This window comes from Rhinatrema bivittatum, chromosome 3, assembly GCF_901001135.1.
Source record: "Rhinatrema bivittatum chromosome 3, aRhiBiv1.1, whole genome shotgun sequence".
Lineage (NCBI taxonomy): Eukaryota > Metazoa > Chordata > Amphibia > Gymnophiona > Rhinatrematidae > Rhinatrema > Rhinatrema bivittatum.
Genome location: NC_042617.1, coordinates 322,745,750 through 322,765,588, shown reverse-complemented (window position 1 = coordinate 322,765,588; position 19,839 = coordinate 322,745,750). Strand labels below are relative to the sequence as shown.

General features: G+C 42.9%; 1 protein-coding gene across 1 annotated transcript in view; it reads left to right on the top strand.

The window, feature by feature from the left end:
• The window catches only part of FIG4 (FIG4 phosphoinositide 5-phosphatase), a 600,391-nt gene that overhangs the window by 113,020 nt on the left and 467,532 nt on the right, over positions 1-19,839 (top strand). The window contains 4 exon segments of the mRNA XM_029595282.1: positions 9,551-9,707; positions 14,646-14,696; positions 16,748-16,899; positions 17,692-17,820. Of these exon segments, the coding sequence (XP_029451142.1) occupies positions 9,551-9,707; positions 14,646-14,696; positions 16,748-16,899; positions 17,692-17,820 (489 nt within the window).

The window sequence follows — 19,839 nt, the reverse complement described above, 5'->3', positions numbered from 1 at the left end:
AAAGATCTCACTTTGAAAACGGTGTTCTTGGTCGCTGTATGCTCAGCTCGCAGAATCCTGGAACTACAAAAACTCTCTTGTAGGGAATCTTTCTTGAGAATTTCTGAGTCGGGAGTCTCTCTTCGTACGGTTCCTTACTTTTTGCCAAAGGTGGTCTCAAGTTTTCATTTAAATCAATCAGTAGAGCTCCCGGCCTTTTCCAATTTGTTGTCTGATGACCTGCACCAGAGGAGCTTCGCCGTTTGAATGTCAGACTATCTCATTTTCGCTATTTGGAGGTCACTAATCCTTTCAGATTTTCAGATCATTTGTTTGTTTTATGGAGTGGTCCTAAGAAGGGTCATAAAGCTTCTAAGCCAACGATTGCGTGATGGTTGAAAGAGGCTATTGCATTCGCTTACGTTTGTAAAGGAAGGTCTGTTCCCAGGGGATTTAAAGCCCATTCCATTCATTCCCAGGCGGCTTGTTAGGGCTGAATGCCTGCTGGTATTGCCGCAGGAAATATGTAGGGCTGCTACTTGGAAGACACTCCACACCTTTGCTCGTCACTATTGCTTGGATAGTCAGCAATTTTGGCAGTGGGGTTCTTCGCACGGAACTCTCATCGTCCCACTCTGTCTAGGGAAGCTTTGGTACATCCCACAGTCTGGACTGATCCTGGTACGTACAGGGAAAAGAAAATTGGTTCTTACCTGCTAATTTTCGTTCCTGTAGTACCACGGATCAGTCCAGACACCCACCCAGGGAGAGGGGTTCAATACGAGTCCGCTCTGATATTCACTTTTATTGCAGAGGATTAAGGAAAAAGGCTACAGGTTGCTTTCTTGTTCAAAGGCAATTAATTCTCAGATGTTCTGTTTTTATAGATATTGCTTGATTCGTTGTTGCTGTGGTTATTATTATTATTATTATTCTGCTTGGATAATCTTTATACTGCAGGGATGCAGGTAGCATGCCAGGTTAAAATAGGGTGCCCTTCGAGTTTTTCTCTGTCTCCATCTGCTGGAAGGGAGGCATAACCCACAGTCTGGACTGATCCGTGGTACTAAAGGAACGAAAATTGGTAAGAACCAATTTTCTTATGGAGCATGGCTTGGAATTTTTATATCAAGGTTTCTAGAACTTTGCATCTCAAGCATCGCTAGATCCCCAATGGACAGACCCTCACATGGCTCTTCCTGATCGAAGAAGGCAAGGGGTTCTGCCTTTTCAACATCGGCATCGAAGGAAGTCTCAGAAGCACAGGCCTTAGTCTCTATTTGTGCATGATGCCAGGAGTTAGGATGGTCCAGTTGCAGCTGTAAACCACTCAAAACAGTCTTGTGGTGAGGAAAGCTCATTCTTACCAATGGCCCAGGAACCGCACCAGTCTCCAAGGGTCCAGGTGTCCAAAACTGATACACCTATCAGTTCCCAGGACTTTTGTGACCTCTCCTTCTGCCTTCCAATTAGCATCGTCAATCATTATCTTCGAGAAGGAGTTGGTCAAGAAGGCCTTGATATTCCAGCACCAAGATCATTGGGACCAATGCAGGCCAAGGTTGAGCTGTTGCTCAAGTCCTTCCATCTGTCCAACGACTTCGCACTGTCACCATCATTGCTGCTGATCCTGGTTCCTGAAGAGGAATTGGGATCCTTGTCAATTGTCCCGATAGTGATTTCCAGCCCATCGAGGAAGCTTCCCCAGAGTGCCTGAGGTCCCCGGGATTCAAGCCAACGCAGACAAGCACTCCCCTCTCTGAGGCCTGGATCGGGCACGGTTGGCATCTTCACCACAGGCCCTATCAATCAGGGTCTGACTCTGAACTCTAATGGGAGTACACTTATAAATCTGACAATGCCTCTGAAGAGGTGGGAGTCGATGAGTCTCCCCTCCAACCCCTCTCTTCCCTCAGAGAGAAGGAAGTCCTCTTCTGAGGATCTCTTCTTCAGTGATTTTGTTCAGAGGATGGCAGAGGCCATTCCATTTACTTTAATAGAAGATGAAACTAGAACCAAGATGTTGGACATCCTCCAGTTTGTGGAGCACTCTAAGGAGTTTATGATAGCCCCAGTTCACAAAATCTATAAGGAGGTACAGCAGAGGATGTGGGAGACAGCCCCCTCCCCCCCCCCCCCCCCCCCCGTGGTTCTTTTTAACAAGAATGTGGATGTGATTTATCTCGTCCAGAAGTCTTTAGGGTTTGAAAAGAGGCAGCTACCATACCAATCTGTGGTGGTTGGATCACAATTTCTGTAAAGAAATATTTCCTTAGATTAACTACCTCCTTTCAACTTCATCCCATGACACATTCCATGCCCATTTGTCTACCCAGACTATGCGACTCAGTCCCTGTTGGTTGTTATCTGTATATTTATTTATTTATTTGTTTGTTTGTTTGTTTGTTTGTTTGTTTTTAATTTTTATATACCGAAATTCTTGTGGGAATTACAAATCACTCCGGTTTACATAAAACGATGAACTGCCCAACAGAGAAAGGGGGGCTTTACATAGAACCATAGAACAGATGGAACAATATAACCGGATGTCAATTATATAGACATCCGGTTATATTGTCTATATATAATTATATATTTATATATATATATAAATATATATTATATATTATATATATAAACTATATATATAATATATAATTATATATTATATAGATCCACTTTTCTTTATTCCCCCTGCCGTTGAAGCAGAGAGCTATGCTGGATATGCACGTAGTATCAGACTTCCTCCCCTGCCGTTGTAGCAGAGAGCTATGCTGGTTATGCATTGAAAGTGAAGTATCAAGCTTATTTGGTTTGGGGTAGTAACTGCCGTAACAAGCAAGCTACTCCCCGGTTTTTGTGAATGCAAATCTTTTTCCACATTTCCTCTTGCCGTTGAAGCTTGGAGCAATGTTGGAGTCGCATTAATCGTGTGTATGTTTATTGAATAAGGGTATTATCTCCAGGTAGTAGCCGTCATTCCCGTGAGCCACCTGTTCTTCATTCATGTCCTCTAGACTTTATGGATCCACAGTGTTTATCCCATGCCTCTTTGAAGTCCTTCACAGTTCTGGTCTTCACCACTTCCTCCGGAAGGGCATTCCAGGCATCCACCACCCTCTCCGTGAAGAAATACTTCCTGACATTAGTTCTGAGTCTTCCTCCCTGGAGCTTCAACTCGTGACCCTGGGTTCTGCTGATTTATTTCCGACGGAAAAGGTTTGTCGTTATCTTTGGATCGTTGAAACCTTTTAAGTATCTGAAAGTCTGTATCATATCACCTCTGCTGCTCCTTTCCTCCAGGGTGTACATATTTAGATTCTTCAATCTCTCCTCATAAGTCATTCGATGAAGACCCTCCACCTTTTTGGTCGCCCTTCTCTGGACCGCCTCCATCCTGTCTCTGTCCCTTCGGAGATACGGTCTCCAGAACTGAACACAGTACTCCAGTTGAGGCCTCACCAAGGACCTGTACAAGGGGATAATCACTTCCCTTTTCTTACTCGATATTCCTCTCTCTATGCAGCGCAGCATTCTTTTGGCTTTAGCTATCGCCTTGTCACATTGTTTCACCGACTTCAGATCATTAGACACCATCACCCCAAGGTCTCTCTCCTGCTCTGTGCACATCAGCCCTTCTCTTAAGGTAGGGATATTTAAGAATCCTGCGTTGTTAGAGCGTAGGTTTCTCTGTGGGATTTGGGGGGTAATGTTTAGGCCTTTTAGTCCATGAAGATCATCATTTAGGATTTTATGAATGATGGTCATAGATTTGTAGGTAATCCGTGCAGAAATAGGTAGCCAGTGAAGAGAGGTCAAAATGGGTGTTAAGTGTTCGTTTCTTTTTTTTCCTGACAGGATTCTGGCAGCTGAATTCTGCAGTATTTGGAGTGGTTTGAGGGATGATGAAGGGATTCCAATAACTATGAGTATGATTTCAGTTTTGTCGAAGTTGATTATGAGTTTCAGGGAGTTTAGTAGAAGCTTGATTGAGATAAGTAGATCTGATGTTTTTTGTATGCATCTTCAATTGAGTTTTGTATGGGGATTAGAAGCTGAATGTCATCAGCATAGAGGAAATGTGAGATTTCATGATCTTTTAGAAGTTGGCAGATGGGTAGGAGGTATATGTTGAAGAGGGTAGCAGATTAGGCTGAACCTTGGGGAACTCCCGTTTTGAGGTCAATCACTTTTGATGGGGTGTTGTTGATCATTACTTGGTATGTACGTTCAGAGCAGTAGGACGAGAACCATTGTAATGTAGTACCAGAAAGGCCAATATGTGACAGTCGTTCTAACAGTATATTGTGGTTTACTGTGTCGAAAGCAGCTGAGAGGTCAAGGAGTATGAGTAGGTATTTTTCACCTTTGTCAAAGCCTCTGATGATAATGTCATTTAGGGAGATGAGGAGAGGAGATGAGGAGATGAGGAGTGATTCTGTATTTAGGTTTTTTCTAAATCCAAATTGGGATGGATGTAGGATGTTGTTTGTCTCCAGATAATCATCTAGTTGGGTATGTACAACTTTTTCAGTGGTTTTGGCTAGGAATGAAAGGTTTGATATGGGGCGGTAGTTGGTGAGGATTTCTGGATCTAAGTTGTTCTTTTTGAGGATTGGTATGATGAGAGCAGATTTGGGGTAATATCCTTCGGTCAATGATAAATTGACGATTTTGGTGATGATTTTAGAAATGGTTGGTTCGATTGTTTTGAGGGAGGTTATTGGGATGGAGTCCAATGGATGGTTGGCTGGGTTAATTTTGTTTATTATAGTTTTAATTTCAAGAGTGGAGGAGATGTCAAAGTTTGACCAGGATGAAGTTATCATGCTGTTAAGTTTGTTGTTCTGGTTGTTGTTGGTTATGTTGGATTAGATGAGATGAGCTATTTTGTTGGTGAAGAAGTCCGCAAAGTCGTCACTTCCATGTTTGGAGCATGTAGAATCTTGGGTGGTTTTGGTAAGTTTTTGAACTATTGTGAATAGCCTTCTGGGGTTATGATGAAATTTGGAGAGTTTATTGGAGAAGAAATTCTTTTTTGCATTGTTGATGATATTTTTATATTGAGCTAGGTTGTTCCGATAGTTATTTAGTGTGGTAGGGTTTTTGTTTTTCCGCCATTCTCTTTCTTTTTTTCTGAGTAGACGTTTGGCAGCTCTGATATTTTCGTTGTACCATTGGTTGTTGTGTTTGGACTGTTGTTTATATTTTGTGATGATGGGATTAATGTTGTCCGCTACTTTTTTTGTGATATTCAGCCAAGATAAGATAGCATTATCGGCATTAGATAGGTTGATGTTTTTTAGTTCTGATTGAAGAGTTTTTTTGTAGGAGATCTGTGTTAAATGGTGGACGGTAAGAGATTATTTTTGGGGTGTTTTGAAGCGTTTTTAGGTTGAGGTCGGTGAGTAGTTTAGCTTGGATTAGGTGATGGTCGGACCATGATATTTCTGTAGTGTGAGTAGAGATTGATTTCCAAGTTTTAGTGTTGATAAAGATGAGGTCAATTGTATGGCCTGCTTTGTGAGTTGGAGATTGGATTATTTGTTCAAGATTTAGAGCTGATAGTGCATCAATGATCGTTTGGCAGGTTTTTGATTGGAAGGGTAAGTTAAAGTGTATATTGAAGTCGCCTAGTAAGATGCTGGGTTTGTTGAGGGAGATGTTATTTATGAGAAATTCAATTAGAGGTGAGCAGTTTTTCTCAAGTGCACCTGGTGGAGAGTAAACGATGCATATCTGAAGATTTGGCGAGTCATATAAGGCAATTTCAAAAGGTGGAGGAATGGTAGATGGACGAAGTTTTAGTTGAAGGTTTTTTTTAGATACAAGCATTAAGCCACCTCCTTTTTTATTTTTTCTGGGAATTGAAGAGATGTTGTAGTCCTGGTTGGATAGTTGGTTTATTAGGACGGAATCTGTGTTTTTTAGCCAGGTTTCCGTGATTGCAATGAAATCTGGTTTGCAGTCGCTGAGTAGGTCATTGAATAGAGGGATTTTTTTAAATTATTGAGCGAGTATTGATAAGTATGAATGATAGAAGCATATAGCTTGAGAGTTGGATGTGTGTGTTGTTTTTGTTGGTGGTTGGATTTTTTATATTGCGTAAGGGTTTCGAAGAAGAATGTTTTTTTTGTGCTGAGAGTTCCTTAGAAGATGTGGGAGGGTTGATTGGAGATGAGATTTTGTTCATCTTCAAGTTCATATTTTTTTTTTTTTAGCATTTGGAAGGAGCAGGAAGAGGAAGGAAGGTTTTAGGAGTGGATAAGAATAATGGGCTGCTTTGAATGGGCTGCGCGAAGGGGCGCACAAAGGGGCCTGCTCCTTTGGACGCGCTCCTTCGGCGCGCGGCACCTGGGGTGAGTGTTAATTTAAGAGCCACTCACCCGGCCCCTCCGTTGACGTCAGGGGGCTGGCTTTTCTTCAGTCAGGAGGCGTTGTTGTTTAGAGGCTTTTCGGGAAGGCCTGGCTGAGTTCTGTGCTGACTAGCTGCTGCAATCGCGATCGGGCAGGAGGCGTCTCGTAGGATTCCCCTTCCAAGGCAGCGGTGGTTGTGAGAGAGAGCAGCCCTCTGGGAAGCCCCTGTGGAGCTCGGTCACAGCGAGCAGACCAAGGAAACCGGTAGCGACAGGAGCCCCGCAGTGATAGTAGGTTGGGACTTGTTAGGCTAACGGTCCTCTGATGGTTCGGGGGGGCACCCGGGGTGAGTGTTAATTTAAAAGCCACTCACCTGGCCCCTCCGTTGACGTCAGGGGGCTGGCTTTTCTTCAGTCAGGAGGTGTTGTTGTTTAGAGGCCTTTCGGGAAGGCGTCTCGCAGGATTCCCCTTCCAAGGCTGCGGTGGTTGTGAGAGAGAGCAGCCCTCTGGGAAGCCCCTGCGGAGCTCAGTGACAGCGAGCAGACCAAGGAAACCGGTAGCGATAGGAGCCCCGTGGTGATGGTAGGTTGGGATTTGTTAGGCTAACGGTCCTCTGATGAGGTGAAGTCGCCATATGAACTCTTGGAATTGGCTTATTTCAAGTTCCTGACATGGCAAGTAATATTCCCGATAGCCATAATCTCAGCCAGAAGAGTCGGTGAGCTTCCAGCTTTATTTCATAATCTGCTTAAAACACAATTCTTCCACAATAAAGTGGTGTTTCTACCAAAGATAGTGTCTGTTTTTTTTATTTATTAAGCTTTTATATTGCCTGTGTTCCTCCCAATGTTACGTATGCAGGAAGACAAGAAAGCCCTTCTTACCTTAGACTGGAAAAGGTGTTTGGCTTACTGTAAGAAAAGGACTCAGCCTCATTGACAGGCTTCTCAAATCTTCATCTCTTACTATCCAGACAGATTGGGTGTAGCAGTCACCAAATGAACATTGTCCAACTGGCTAGCAGACTGCATCATGCACTGCAATACTCTAGCATGCTTACAAATTACAGACACCATCAAGGCTCATCAAGTTAGAGCCATGGGCTGCATCAATGGCTCATTTGCGAACCGTGCTTCTCAAAGACACATGCAAAGCAGCAACTTGCATCCCATTACTGTCTGGACAATCTCTTGAAGTGACAGTAAATTCGGACAAGCAGTTTTATAGCTTGTTCACCTAGTAGCCTCTGCTATTATTGACATCAGTAGCATGGGATCTTAGTGTTTGGGTATTGCCAGGTTCTTATGGCCTGGTTTGGCCTCTGTTGGAAACAGGATGTTGGGCTTGATGGACCCTTGGTCTGACCCAGCATGGCAATTTCTTATGTTTTTATGTTCACAGTAGAGTTCGGGTTGCTTTTTTAGTAAATGCTCCACTTCAACTCTCAGCTTGTGAATCTCCATATTTAATGGCTAATTCAGCCCTGTTTATCAACGGAAAAAGAAAGTTTGTTTACCATTAATGGTAGTTTTTGCATATAGTAGGATGAATTAGCTATACTAAATACCCATCTGTCCCTCTGGAGAGTTGACTGTTTAGCTAGAATTAGCTCTAATGTCAACTAAGGGGGAGGGGGCGCACAAGGCATCGCCCAAGTGGGAATTTCTGCACATGCTCAGTTGAGCAAATGCTCTATAAGCTAAGTTAGAGGGTACCATTTGGTGCTGCCAGATGACATTGCCCACATGTAATGGCTAATTCATCCTGTTATCTACAGAAAACGTTGTTTATAATAAGAAAATTTGTTTTACTCAGATAACTTACCTACTTGTCAGCTCTTTGAATATCAACTTTAATTTTGCTAATTTTAAACGTGCCTTCCTGCTTTAATCTTATGATATTTGCAATTAAGTTGTAAGTGTGCTAATGATGGAGGTGTGAAAAGGTTACAGGCTGATATGGGTTCATTTCCAACCTGTGCAAGTTGATGAGAAATGAGCTTCCATACAGCAAATGCAGATGACGCACTCTGTCAGCATTAATCACAGCTGAAACTGACCTTAGGATGAACATTTAGGAGCAGCGGGGTTTGGTGCAATGCCGCAGCAAATAAGGCATCACATACACCAGGTTACATTAAACAAGGTGCTAGGTGCAGTGATTCTGCAGTTCTTGGATCAATGTATACAGTAATGGGAGTCTGTGCATTGTTTTCATCTCCCTTTCTTAAAAGGGATATAATCAGAGTTAGAAAAAGTGCAATGAAAAGTCATTAAATTTGCAGTTGTGCTTCCTACTCTTAACAGAATTCAAATTTGCCACAGACAGATGCTTAGCCCATGTTCTGGTCATGATTTGAGCCACCAGTTGTTGCTTCTGTCTGATGCAGTTTGTAAGGAGGAGCACGAGAGGAAAAGAGAGACTTGAGGGCCTGGCGGTTATTTTCCCAGGACCTTGTGTTTCTCGACCATGTTTAGTACATGGTCTGTGACATGCATCTGATTTATATCATTTGTGAGGGTCTTTTCTTGTTATAGATTGTTTATTTTTGCTTATTGAATTTTATTGCTTTTAAATATATTCTACCAAGATATGCAAATGATGGGTGGATAATCAAATTCAAGAAATGAAATAAAGTGAATTGGTGTGCCACAGCAGAAATGCAGATAAAATGTTTCTAGCAGCCAGCCAGAGCAGTCGATAGAGAGAAGAGCTGTGTCAGGCAACAAGCATCACTGCTGTTGGTTGCTGCAGAGCCCTATACTCCTTGGCCTGCACGATGTCCTAAGGCTAAGTTCAGTAGGTTCCTCCTGCATCTTTGGGCTTCCAGTTCAATAGAACCAGCCTACACTGGCCCATGACCCCACGAGCCTTCATTTGTAACTACCCAAGAGTTTTGCCCCTCATATGCCCCTCTCTGTTCCTTTCTACCCCATCTGTCGCAGGGACAGTCCTTGGCCAGGGGCCACATTCCATGATTCCTTCCGAAAACTTGTGTCTAGCTAGTAGATGTCACGGTGGCATGCTGGTTGAGACCACTACACCTCAGCCCAAGGGGCTTTGAGCACTACCTCCTCAGCACCCCCACCTCTGCCTGCTCTGCAGAGCAAAAGTCAGGCTCGGGGAATGAAGAGCATTTCACAGTGATGGTGCTAGTCAAGCAGTTACTGCTGAGTCTGATTTACGTGCTTATGTATGTGTTTTGTCTTGACAGGCTTTGTCCGTTTTTTGGAAGGCTATTACATGGTGTTAATAACAAAGAGGAGAAAGATGGCAGACATTGGAGGACATGCAATCTATAAAATAGAAGATACAAATATGATCTATATTCCAAATGACTCTGCGCGAGTTACTCATCCCGACGAAGCCCGGTAAAAAGAATGAGAAACTGCTGGTGCAGACTTTATCTTGGCCCTTCTTAGAAATTACTAACAGACTTCAGACTCTGTTGGACAAGTGTGGACAGCTACCACTTTCTGTATGGCAAGAAAAAGTCGTCAGTATGTATGTGAACTGCTTAGCTTTGTCTTTGAAAAGTCTATCAAATTCAGTTAATAAGAGTAATAATCGGCAGAATAATGACGCCAAAATTCTGAAGTAGGGGTAGTGGACGAAAAGGCAATGGGCTCCTCTGGCCACCTGACACGCTGCCCACACAGCACGCCCCTCTATAATGTTGCCACTGAATTTTCGGAAGTCGGGGCCTGGTATTATCAGGCTCATGCAGTCAGGTTCCTCATGATGTCATGCAAGCTAATTTTGGCTGGGTAAGTTATCGGGGGATTTTCAGTGAGAGAAATGTCCTGCTGAATATCCTCTAGTAAAGTTAACCAGGTATATCTGCCCAGATGACTTCTGGAACCTAACCAACCACGAGGGTTATTCACTGAGCCGGGGTATTTGTCCTCAAGGGAAAACCACCGCAGGAGTCACAAAGCCGTGGTAAATGATCCTGTAGCTTTGCGAATCCTGTGGTACTTTTCCCCATGGGAAGGTACTGCAGCAGCAAAAACTCTCCACAGTACTGGCCATGAACACCCATCCCCCACCAAAGTCATAAACCCCCCCCCACCAGGGGATCTACATAGATCCCCGTGCTCCCCCCCCCCCCCCCCCCCCGTTCACCCTTGCAGATGGCCTGGTGTGAAAATAAAAAAGGGAGTTTTCAGAAAGCCTAAGACCCCATCCCTTCAGACAAAACCCGGAGGCTGGGAACCCTCCCCCCACCCTAGCCCTGACTCCCCCCTTTGTTAAATAAAATTGCCCTGGTGGTTCAGTGGATTTCCCCACCCCACCACCCGGACCCCCTCCTTACTCATCAAACTCTAGGGAACCTCAGCCCCCCCCCTTACCTAAAAATGCTGCATTGGTGGTGCAGTGGGGCTCGGAGCGCCATTTGGGAAAATGGCCATTCATCAGGCTCGGAGCCTAGGGGGTGCTCCAAACTCCCACTGCATCGGCAATGCACTTTTTTTTTTAGAAAAGGGGGAGTCTGGGGGTGGGCACCACCAGGCAGATTTTGATGGGTAAGGAGGGGGTCGGGGCTGGGCAGTCCATTGGATTACTAGGGCAGTTTGTTTTTTTTAACAAATGAGGGTGGGACTGAGTGGGTGGGACTAGGATGGGGGGGAGGGTTCCCGACTTCCAGGGGCTGGCTTTTGGTGAAGGGGTGGGGTTACGGTGTGAGGGTGGGGCTTCTGGCAGTCAGAAAAAGTGCTTTTTAAAATTTTTCTAACTTGCCACCTACAAAGGCAAAGGGGTGGTGGTGATGGGGGGGTGGAATAAGGGGATCAATTCAGATACCTGGGGGTTTTTACATCTGTGGTGGGGAAGCATTCTCAGGGCCGAGCAGCCCATTTAAGGCTAGGCCGTGGATCATTTGAACATGTATTAATGTCCTGAATTGCAGCTAATTTCAATTCAAATAATGTCTTGTAATTTTTTGATAAGCCACATTATTTGATTAACAAGGTGTAGGGTAGTAATGAACTTATTAGCATGCATTTGTCCATTTAAATACACGCGTTGCTAGGGCTCAGAGAATGTGAGAAGTTTGACATTTCTTGTGTTATCCCCACGTTAGGCCATTTACCGCATGAAAAACAGCATCTTTCACGCGTTAAGTGGTCAACGTGGCATAGTGAATGAGGACTTATGTTTGAATATTGCTGGTTGGTCAGGTACATGTCCCTAATTAATCGTGATGCAAAGTTTAAAAACAATTGAGCAAACCTGCTGGCCCCATCCCTTACCCTGGGAAACAAAACGTGGGCCTGCCAGCCAATCCCCCTCCCTACCAAGGTCCCCAAAATATGAAGAAAAAAAAAATAGTGGGCCTAAAGCCCAAAATGCCTCCCCTCCCCCCATCCCTGTGATCACTAAAGAGAATTTAAAGGTAACCCACTCTCCTCTCTCCAATCCCCATGGCCCTACCCTCTCGCCTCACCTCACCTTTAGCCCCCAAACCTCTTACCATGGCCGCGATGTAACAGCTGAGATGTGGGTTTCCTTCAACTCCTTCAGTTTGACTTTTGGAGAACTTCTGGTCCGCTTCTAGAATTTAAACACTGTAAATTCCTTCTGTCTTTGAGAAATTAGGTTGTTTGAAACAAATTTCTTCCGTGTCTGGTCCAGCACTCGTGCCCAACCTGAATCTGAAAATGAATTAAATAATGACATTAAAAAAACTTCTTTGAATTTTCCTGACTTAAGCGGCTTGCCGGTCCTACCGGTGCCCTGAAGCACTTCTCTCCGCGATGTTTCCAGGACTCACATTGAGCTTCACACTACAAGCCAAATTCTAAAATCTTTTTCACATCTTACCTTTTAAGCTGGTTTCCAGCGGGTGTCTCAGCTGCTAAAAAATATATTGCTCCTTACACAATACACAATTTTGGAAATCTCCGGTCCCCCTGATGCAGCTTGATGCAAAATAGGGCCGTGTCGGGGTCCTTCGCTTTCACACAATTGTTTACTGTGTATTTAATTTCGTGCACATTGTTCAGTGTGCATATGTAAAATAAACAATCTTTGTGATGTTACACTATTATTGTCCAGTATATTTTATGCCACACATTTTTTTGTTGTGATTTAATTTGATTTAACAGTAAAACAAAAACTTCACAAAAAAAGACAAAGAAAACGAAAGCCTAAGCACTTAGCTGGGTAACAGGAAACTTGCGAGCCCACGGTTTACGGATTGACCCCTCTGTTTTGGGATAATGACACCGTTTTGGTGGTTGACTAGATAAACTAACTTCTTTATACTGGAAGCTGTGGATTATTTAAATGCAGCTTCTTCCACAGATGTTTTTCTATCTGTTTCATCACTTGAGAAGTGGTGGTGCTCGCTTTCATGAGAAGTGTTAGGGGTGTGTGGCTATGAACTCTTTGAAGCTGGTGGAAAGTGAGGCTGCCATTCCGAGCAGTGGTTTGTGCATGGCCTATGAAGAAATGCTGTTCATACTGCACTCATTCTTTACTCGGTTTTTTGTTTCTATTTCCAGTTCTTGATTGATTTGACAGACTTGAGTTTCATATGAATTTTGTGGTTAGAGCCAGAGAAGCCAGGGTTCAAATCCTGCTTTTTCCCATGACAAGTCACTTTATCTCCCATTCAAAAAAGCCTAACATGGATTGCTTATCCAGCTAAAGTGGTCAGGACAGAAGTTCTGCTAAACATGCCTGAATAAAAGTATCTGTCCAAACCTACCCTGATAATTTTGAAACCTAACGGGCTAGATTTGAATTTCCAGTTAGCTTTCAAAGTTATCTGGGAATGTGCTCCTGGATAATTTTGCCCTTAACTGGCTGTATTCAAGCAATATCGTCTAAGTGCCAAGGCTCTGCTACAGCCTTTCAACCCAGTCCTCCCCCCACCTCCATTAAATGAATAATAGCCCTGGCGCTCAACCCTTCCTGCCCCCAAAGCCCTCCAAAGATAGAGGGCCTATACTCCCTCCCCCAAATCACAGACTTGACCAAAAAATAAAGGTGGCAAGCCCCCACACGGAGCCCCCCAGTCCTGTTTCTGTGGCACCCAGCTCCTGTTGCATCATGCAGGGGAGATGAGCACTGCCCAAGTGCTGCATTTCTTTTATCGTACTGCCCCTTTACCCCTGCTTTCACACTGTCCTCCTGTGCAGTTATGACTTTTCTGGTTGAGTGATCACAGAGGTGCTTTATTTTTTCAGTTGTAGGTCTAGACCCTCAATTTGACCACCCTTGTACCATACCAAACTGTTTTTATCTGTTTGTTGGCTTCTAGATTTGTTTCAAAGACCCTGATATGTAATCTGCCAGAATCAAATGTTTATACTGCACGTATAACATGACCGGGACACTACTACACACTCTTCATTTTTTAAAATTAAGATTTACTGAATGTGGTGCAGATGACAAATAGAACCAGACTTCATATGAGTGACTAAAAGAGCCACAGCAAAGTTAGCAATTGGCAGAACAGCGATGATCCTTGTGTGCACAAGAGAGGTGATTAGTTGCATGAAAAAGGAGACTGAATGCCTACAGTAAGACTGAATGCATCTGGAGAAAATTGCTCCAGAATGCCATCTATCTCTGTTCTTCTAGACATTGTGATTCATTCTCTGGCAAGAGCAGAGAGCCAGAGCTCAGTCAGAAAAGCTTAAAAATTGTCATGCCTTGCAGCTGTCTCCCTTTCTGCTTTTGAAGACGAGGGGGGGACTAAGGGCCTGATTCACAAAGTCAGAATGATAAAATCTGGAAAGAAAGACCACATTTATCCCAGGTTTATATGCAGTACTGGCAGGCTTCAGAATCAGGAGCACTGCAGAGCTAATTATCCTTGTCCCCCAAGAAAGAGTACGAGGACCTTCCCTGCCCCAGAGCAGCTGCGCCAGCATGCAGAGGGAGCCTGGGCAGAGGATTGCTTCTGCAGAGGGCTGACCTGCAGGGAGCCTGAGCTCGATGGTCCACGGCGCCTCTTTTTTGGCATCCTTCTTGCCATCACAGCGGCAGGTAGGTCTGATGGGCTAGGATGGCAGGTGTCAGGGCAAGGCTGAATGTCTCCCCAGCGAAAGAATGTAATAGAATGCTACCAGTTGCTTTCAAATTATCCCATTGGAGGTCCCAAGCTTACTGAATTCAACACTTGTTGCTTAAACCTTATTTTGGAGTATTTATTGGTTGTCAAAACCGATTGTTTGCACCTTTCACAAGAAATTCAAATACAGCTTTCATAATTTTTTGGGTGAAATATACGTCTCTGAGAATGGACTCTTGTAATGATGATTCAGTTTATGTAGTTAATCTTTTGTTCTTTTCTCTAGATATTTAAGAATCTTTCAAAACGTGGATCTGTCCAGCAATTTTTACTTCAGGTAAGTATTTTCTATTTGATCCATCCCTGTTCACTGCAAGAAATTATAGGATGTAGAAGAAAAGGCTTTTTTTCTGAAGATATACATTGGGTTCTTGTTATAGATGGCAAAGGATTAATTAGCAGTGAAGACTTTAAACTGTACTGTTTAAAAGGCACCGTCCAGGGAAGAAATGTTATTTAATGCTTAGACGGGACTCCATATATGCAGATTCCTCTCCTGCGTATTCAGTATGGATATCCTGAAAGCCAGTTGGCTGTGGGGTCTTCAGGATAGGTTTTGCAAGCCCTGGGTTAGGCCATTGAAGTACAAGTCGGGAGAAATCGTGGCCCTCCTATCAGACGCTCAGTTTGAACATGATCAAAAAAGGTTTGGATAAGTTCCTAGAGATTAAATCCAAAAAACTGCTATTACAGTAATTAATAAGTAATAGTAGCTTGTGATCTATCTAATGTTTGGGTACTTACCAGGTTCTTGTGACTTGGATTGGCCACTGTTGGAAACAGGACACTGGGTTTGATGGACTTTTGGTCTAACCCAGTATGGCAAGTCTTATGTTCTTATAGAGTTGAATATCATCTGCATACAAAAAGTATACCACACACAGCGACTAAACGTTGCCCTAATGGATTGAGATAAAGATTAAACAAAACATTCATAATAAGGCGGATCCATTGGGTTCACCTGACTCCAAATTCTGCCAAGTGGAATGATTTGTTCAATCTGTATTTGTTGTTTCCAGTTCCTAAGGTATGAGCTGAACCAATTTAGCACAGCCCCAGAAAAACCTAAGTTAGCCAGTCTTGATATTAAAATCCTATCAAAGGTTGATGTCAAATCGAGCTGTATTACAATGCCCATCCCACCATGCTGTATATTTATTACACAATAAAGTGTCAAGCAAGGAAAGCAGTAATTATGTGCTGTGTGCTTTCCGAAAGCCATATTGGCAATCATAAAAAATGTCATTATCATACAAATACTCAAGTGGCACCAGAACATTTTTCTCCAAAACTTTAGCCAGAGTTGGCAAGTTAGATATTGGTCGATAACTGGAAACTTCAATGGCTGATGAACAAAGGTGAGAAATAATTTAACCAACCAGCGCTGGCCACCTATTTTGGACCTCTGAGGCACCCATCCTCAGCCTCTTTTTTTTGTTTTTTGCTTTGCATCTGTCATTGTCACACCTGCTTTTGCCTCAGATCTGCTGCTGCTATTTCCCTCTTAGCCTGAGTACAAAGACCAGTAGTTGTGAACTTGCAATATATTTTGTTTCAAGCTACATTACCCTTCTTGTGGGCTGCCTGAAGCATTTTGCCATCTGCCTCTCAAATCCAGAATTCTGGCTTTTACAATGCCAAGTTCGGATGCTTTCTGACAGAACTGAGAGAGGTCAGAGAGCAGACGTTCATTCTAGCATACAATATTTCAAAGTTTAAAGTGGAAATGATGTATATTAAGTTAATTGTTCCTTCCAGTGGGTGACCAGTGCATTGCTAGCTGCTAAAAATCTGCAGATTTCTGTTGAAATCCTTAGGCTGCTTCTAGCCAAGCATGGGATTCCTGTGGCTGCAGCAAGTAATGGGGCCAAGGGCCATTGCTGTTTCCTGTGGCTGAAGCACAGATCGCGCTTTTTCTACTAGTGCTTTGCTCCACATATAAAAGCTATTTATATCCCAGTATTTGGAATGAAATGCAATATTACTTGCCCAAGATAATCCTATTTTTATTTTATCCCTTCCATATATTTCAGTGGGAAATAAACTTTTTGTCCCACTGCCCTCACACCCCCCTGCCAATGTCTCCCATTTTTAAATATTTCACTGTTGGCATGCATATATCAATGGCTGTGTGGCCCACATTCCAAGAAGTGACTTTTGGGTTTTTACTGCTTGTTGTATGAATAGGAAAGCTTTGCATGGCACCCAGTGGCCTGATTTTTCTTTGAAATGGCAAACCACGCTGTGCAGGAGAGGAAGAATTGTACTGTATTTAGAATGCTGTAGTGCTCTAATTCCTGCCACTGTAACTTTCCATCTGGCTCCTAGCTACAGCTATGATCTAAGCCATTCCCTCCAGTACAATCTGACCATCCTGAGGATGCCTCTTGAAACCCTGAAGACTGAAACGCCAACTCAGGCTCGACAGGAAAGCTTTGATATCTTTGAAGATGAGGGACTGATTGCCCATGGTGGAAGTAGTGAGTATTTTTACATCTCCAATACATGATTCAACACATTCTCTTTCTCTCAGTAATGTGACTGCCTAGACTTAACCAGTTTGCCATTCTCTTGATCAATACAATGTCATAACAGCCCTGACTTCATAAATGATTATGTAAAGTGCCAATTATAACTGTGTGAATTTAAACAATGCACTCTGCAGAGAGAATTAATCATCATTAAATAGTAACTCTGGGAGGTAATTGAGCGTGTTGACATTTTCCAGAAATTGATTATGCTGCATACCAACGTGAAGCCTTGCTTAAGTACAAGGGTTCAATTGTAAAAAGGAATGCATTTTCTGAGAGAGATCAAATGACATTAATCCACGTGCTGGGATAGAAGTCCGATGACACGTGTGGTGACATCGACTGAAACTTGTACCACATCTGCTATCTAATTAGGAATCATAATGGAAATGGCAACACAAAGCTGCTGGATCCTGTGAAAAATGCTATCTCACAGGACATAGGAAAAGTCCTCTCACATAGATTAAAGACATCAGGATTATTAATAATAATATAATAATGGTACTGCTCTTTTGTCCAAAATGTAAGATCATTCAAAGACATTGTTCACCAAATTAATAATCTTACAGAAGAGGATCTAATAATAGCTTGCTTTAGATTAATTTTTTTAAAACCTGAAGCATACAGAAATATGTTTTCTACCCCATTTCAACTGCATTTTGTACCATGATGCAAGGAAATTGAGATTTCTTTGGAAAGGCTTGAAATCGTACACATTTACTTACTTTTCATTTTTTTTAGGTGTCTTTGGGATTTGCAGTGATCCATACATGAAGTACGTTTGGAATGGGGAACTGCTGGCAGCAGTAAAAAGCACAGTACATCGTGACTGGCTATTGTATATTATTCATGGATTCTGTGGCCAGTCAAGTATCCTTCTATACTCAGATATTGGTTATAAGAAAATACAATCCTCACCTTCTTTACTTTCTACTTAACTGTTTTCCATTGACAAGCAGGACTGAATCAACCATGGCACATAGGTGATATCATGCAACTGTGCCAAACAGACTCTTCTCTCCTAACTCATAGAGCTTTTGCTGATTTCCTGCACTCGTGTCATCTCATGAGCCCCTCTGTCTTTTTTTTTGTCCAAGCTTCTGCATGGATATGTACCCACTCTCTCCATCTGTTTAGTACTTCGTAGTTTTCTTCTTCAAACTCATTTTGAGTTGCCTACTGGTGTTGGCAGCTCCTCAAAAGCACTTTTCAGCTTACAAAAAAAAAAAATGTAGTACAAAAAGTATAAATAATATCTGACTCCAAGAAGGCCACCTCTATTGGCTTCAAGGGTTGTGTGCATGGCCAAAATATGCCCCTCACTGATAGCCATGATATTTGTTTCAAATGCCTGGGGCCAGAACATGACACAGCCTATTGCTATGACTGTGGCCAGATATCACCGAGGTCCCAGAGGAACAGAGCCTGGAAGATGGTGAACCTCGCATGTTGATGCAATGCCATTTCTTCTCTCGGAGAGTGATTTTTTTTGGGCACTCTCCATGCCGAGCTGAGCAGGAGCTTTTTCAGTAAGTGCTCTGCTGCAACTCTCAGCTTGGGACTCCCCATGTGTCATGGTTAATTCAGCCCTGTTTGTGGACTGAGAAAGCAAATTTGCTTACTGTAAATATTTTCCATAGATAGCAGGATGAATTAGTCATTACATGTGGGTGACGTCATCCAGTGGCACCAAACAAATCTCTCTATCTTAGCTAGTAGAGCTTTTGCTCTACTGAGAATGCGCAGGAATTCCTATCCGAGCGTTGCGTGGCAAGTCTCCTTGGTCAATATCAGAACTAAAACCAACTACGTCATCGACTCTCTAGGAAGGCAGGTGGGTATTTCATAAGCAGGCTGAATTAGCCATTACATGTGGGGCATCCCAAGCTGAGGATTGCAGTGGAGTTTCAACCAAATGAGCAACCTGCACCTCACCGTGGAGATTAGACTACTGACTGAACTGGCCACACAAAAGTGTGAATCCAAAATACCGTCACTCTGATGGAGTGTCCAGGTAGGAATGGTACATAAAGGTGTGAATTATCGATCAGGTTGTAGCTTTGCAGATAACTTGGAGTGCTAGCGTTCATAGATGAGCTATTGACAGTAGCCTAGCTCACCGTTTATGAGCCTTAATTGTATCTGCTATATATAGGTCTAGAGAATAGCAGTGGGTTATCTAACCTAATATCCAGTCGAGCAATGTTCACGTGGACACTGCTATTTCTAGACAGGATCTTAGTGGGTGAATGGTGGCAAAGCCAGACTAAACAGTCAAATCCTTCTCCTGTAGCAAGCTAATGCTGCTCGACAGTCAAAGGTCAGGAAATTACCTATATGAAGATATGAGGCAAATGTGAATACCATAATGGCCTGATTGATATGAAAAGCCGGCCCAACATTTGGCAGGCGTTGGTAGATATAGAACACCACTGTAGATTGGAAGAATTGTGTGTAAATTGGAACGAGGGCTAAAGGCCAAAGATCTCCAACTCTTGTGGCTGAGGCTAATAGTACAAGAAATAGCATCCCAAAGTAAAAACCTTAAAAGAAGCCAGTTCTAATGATACAAAAAGCAATCTTCCAAACTGATATAAAAGATTATATAGATCTAATGGAACTGGTGAATGAACTACTGGGGTTTTAACCTGCCATAACCCTTCCAAAAGGTATATCACAGCAGATGATTTGGATTAGTCTCACTGCTTTTATAGACACAAGCAGTAATGGCACTGAGATTAATTCTTCCTGATAAGTAGGCAAAACTTATTCATAAAGAATGAACCAGTAGTTCAGCAGAAGTATAGATTGAACCTATGGCATTGAGACCATATAGAGAACCCTGAAAAATTTGAATTTGTGGCCCAATAAGGCAAAAGAGAGTAATTT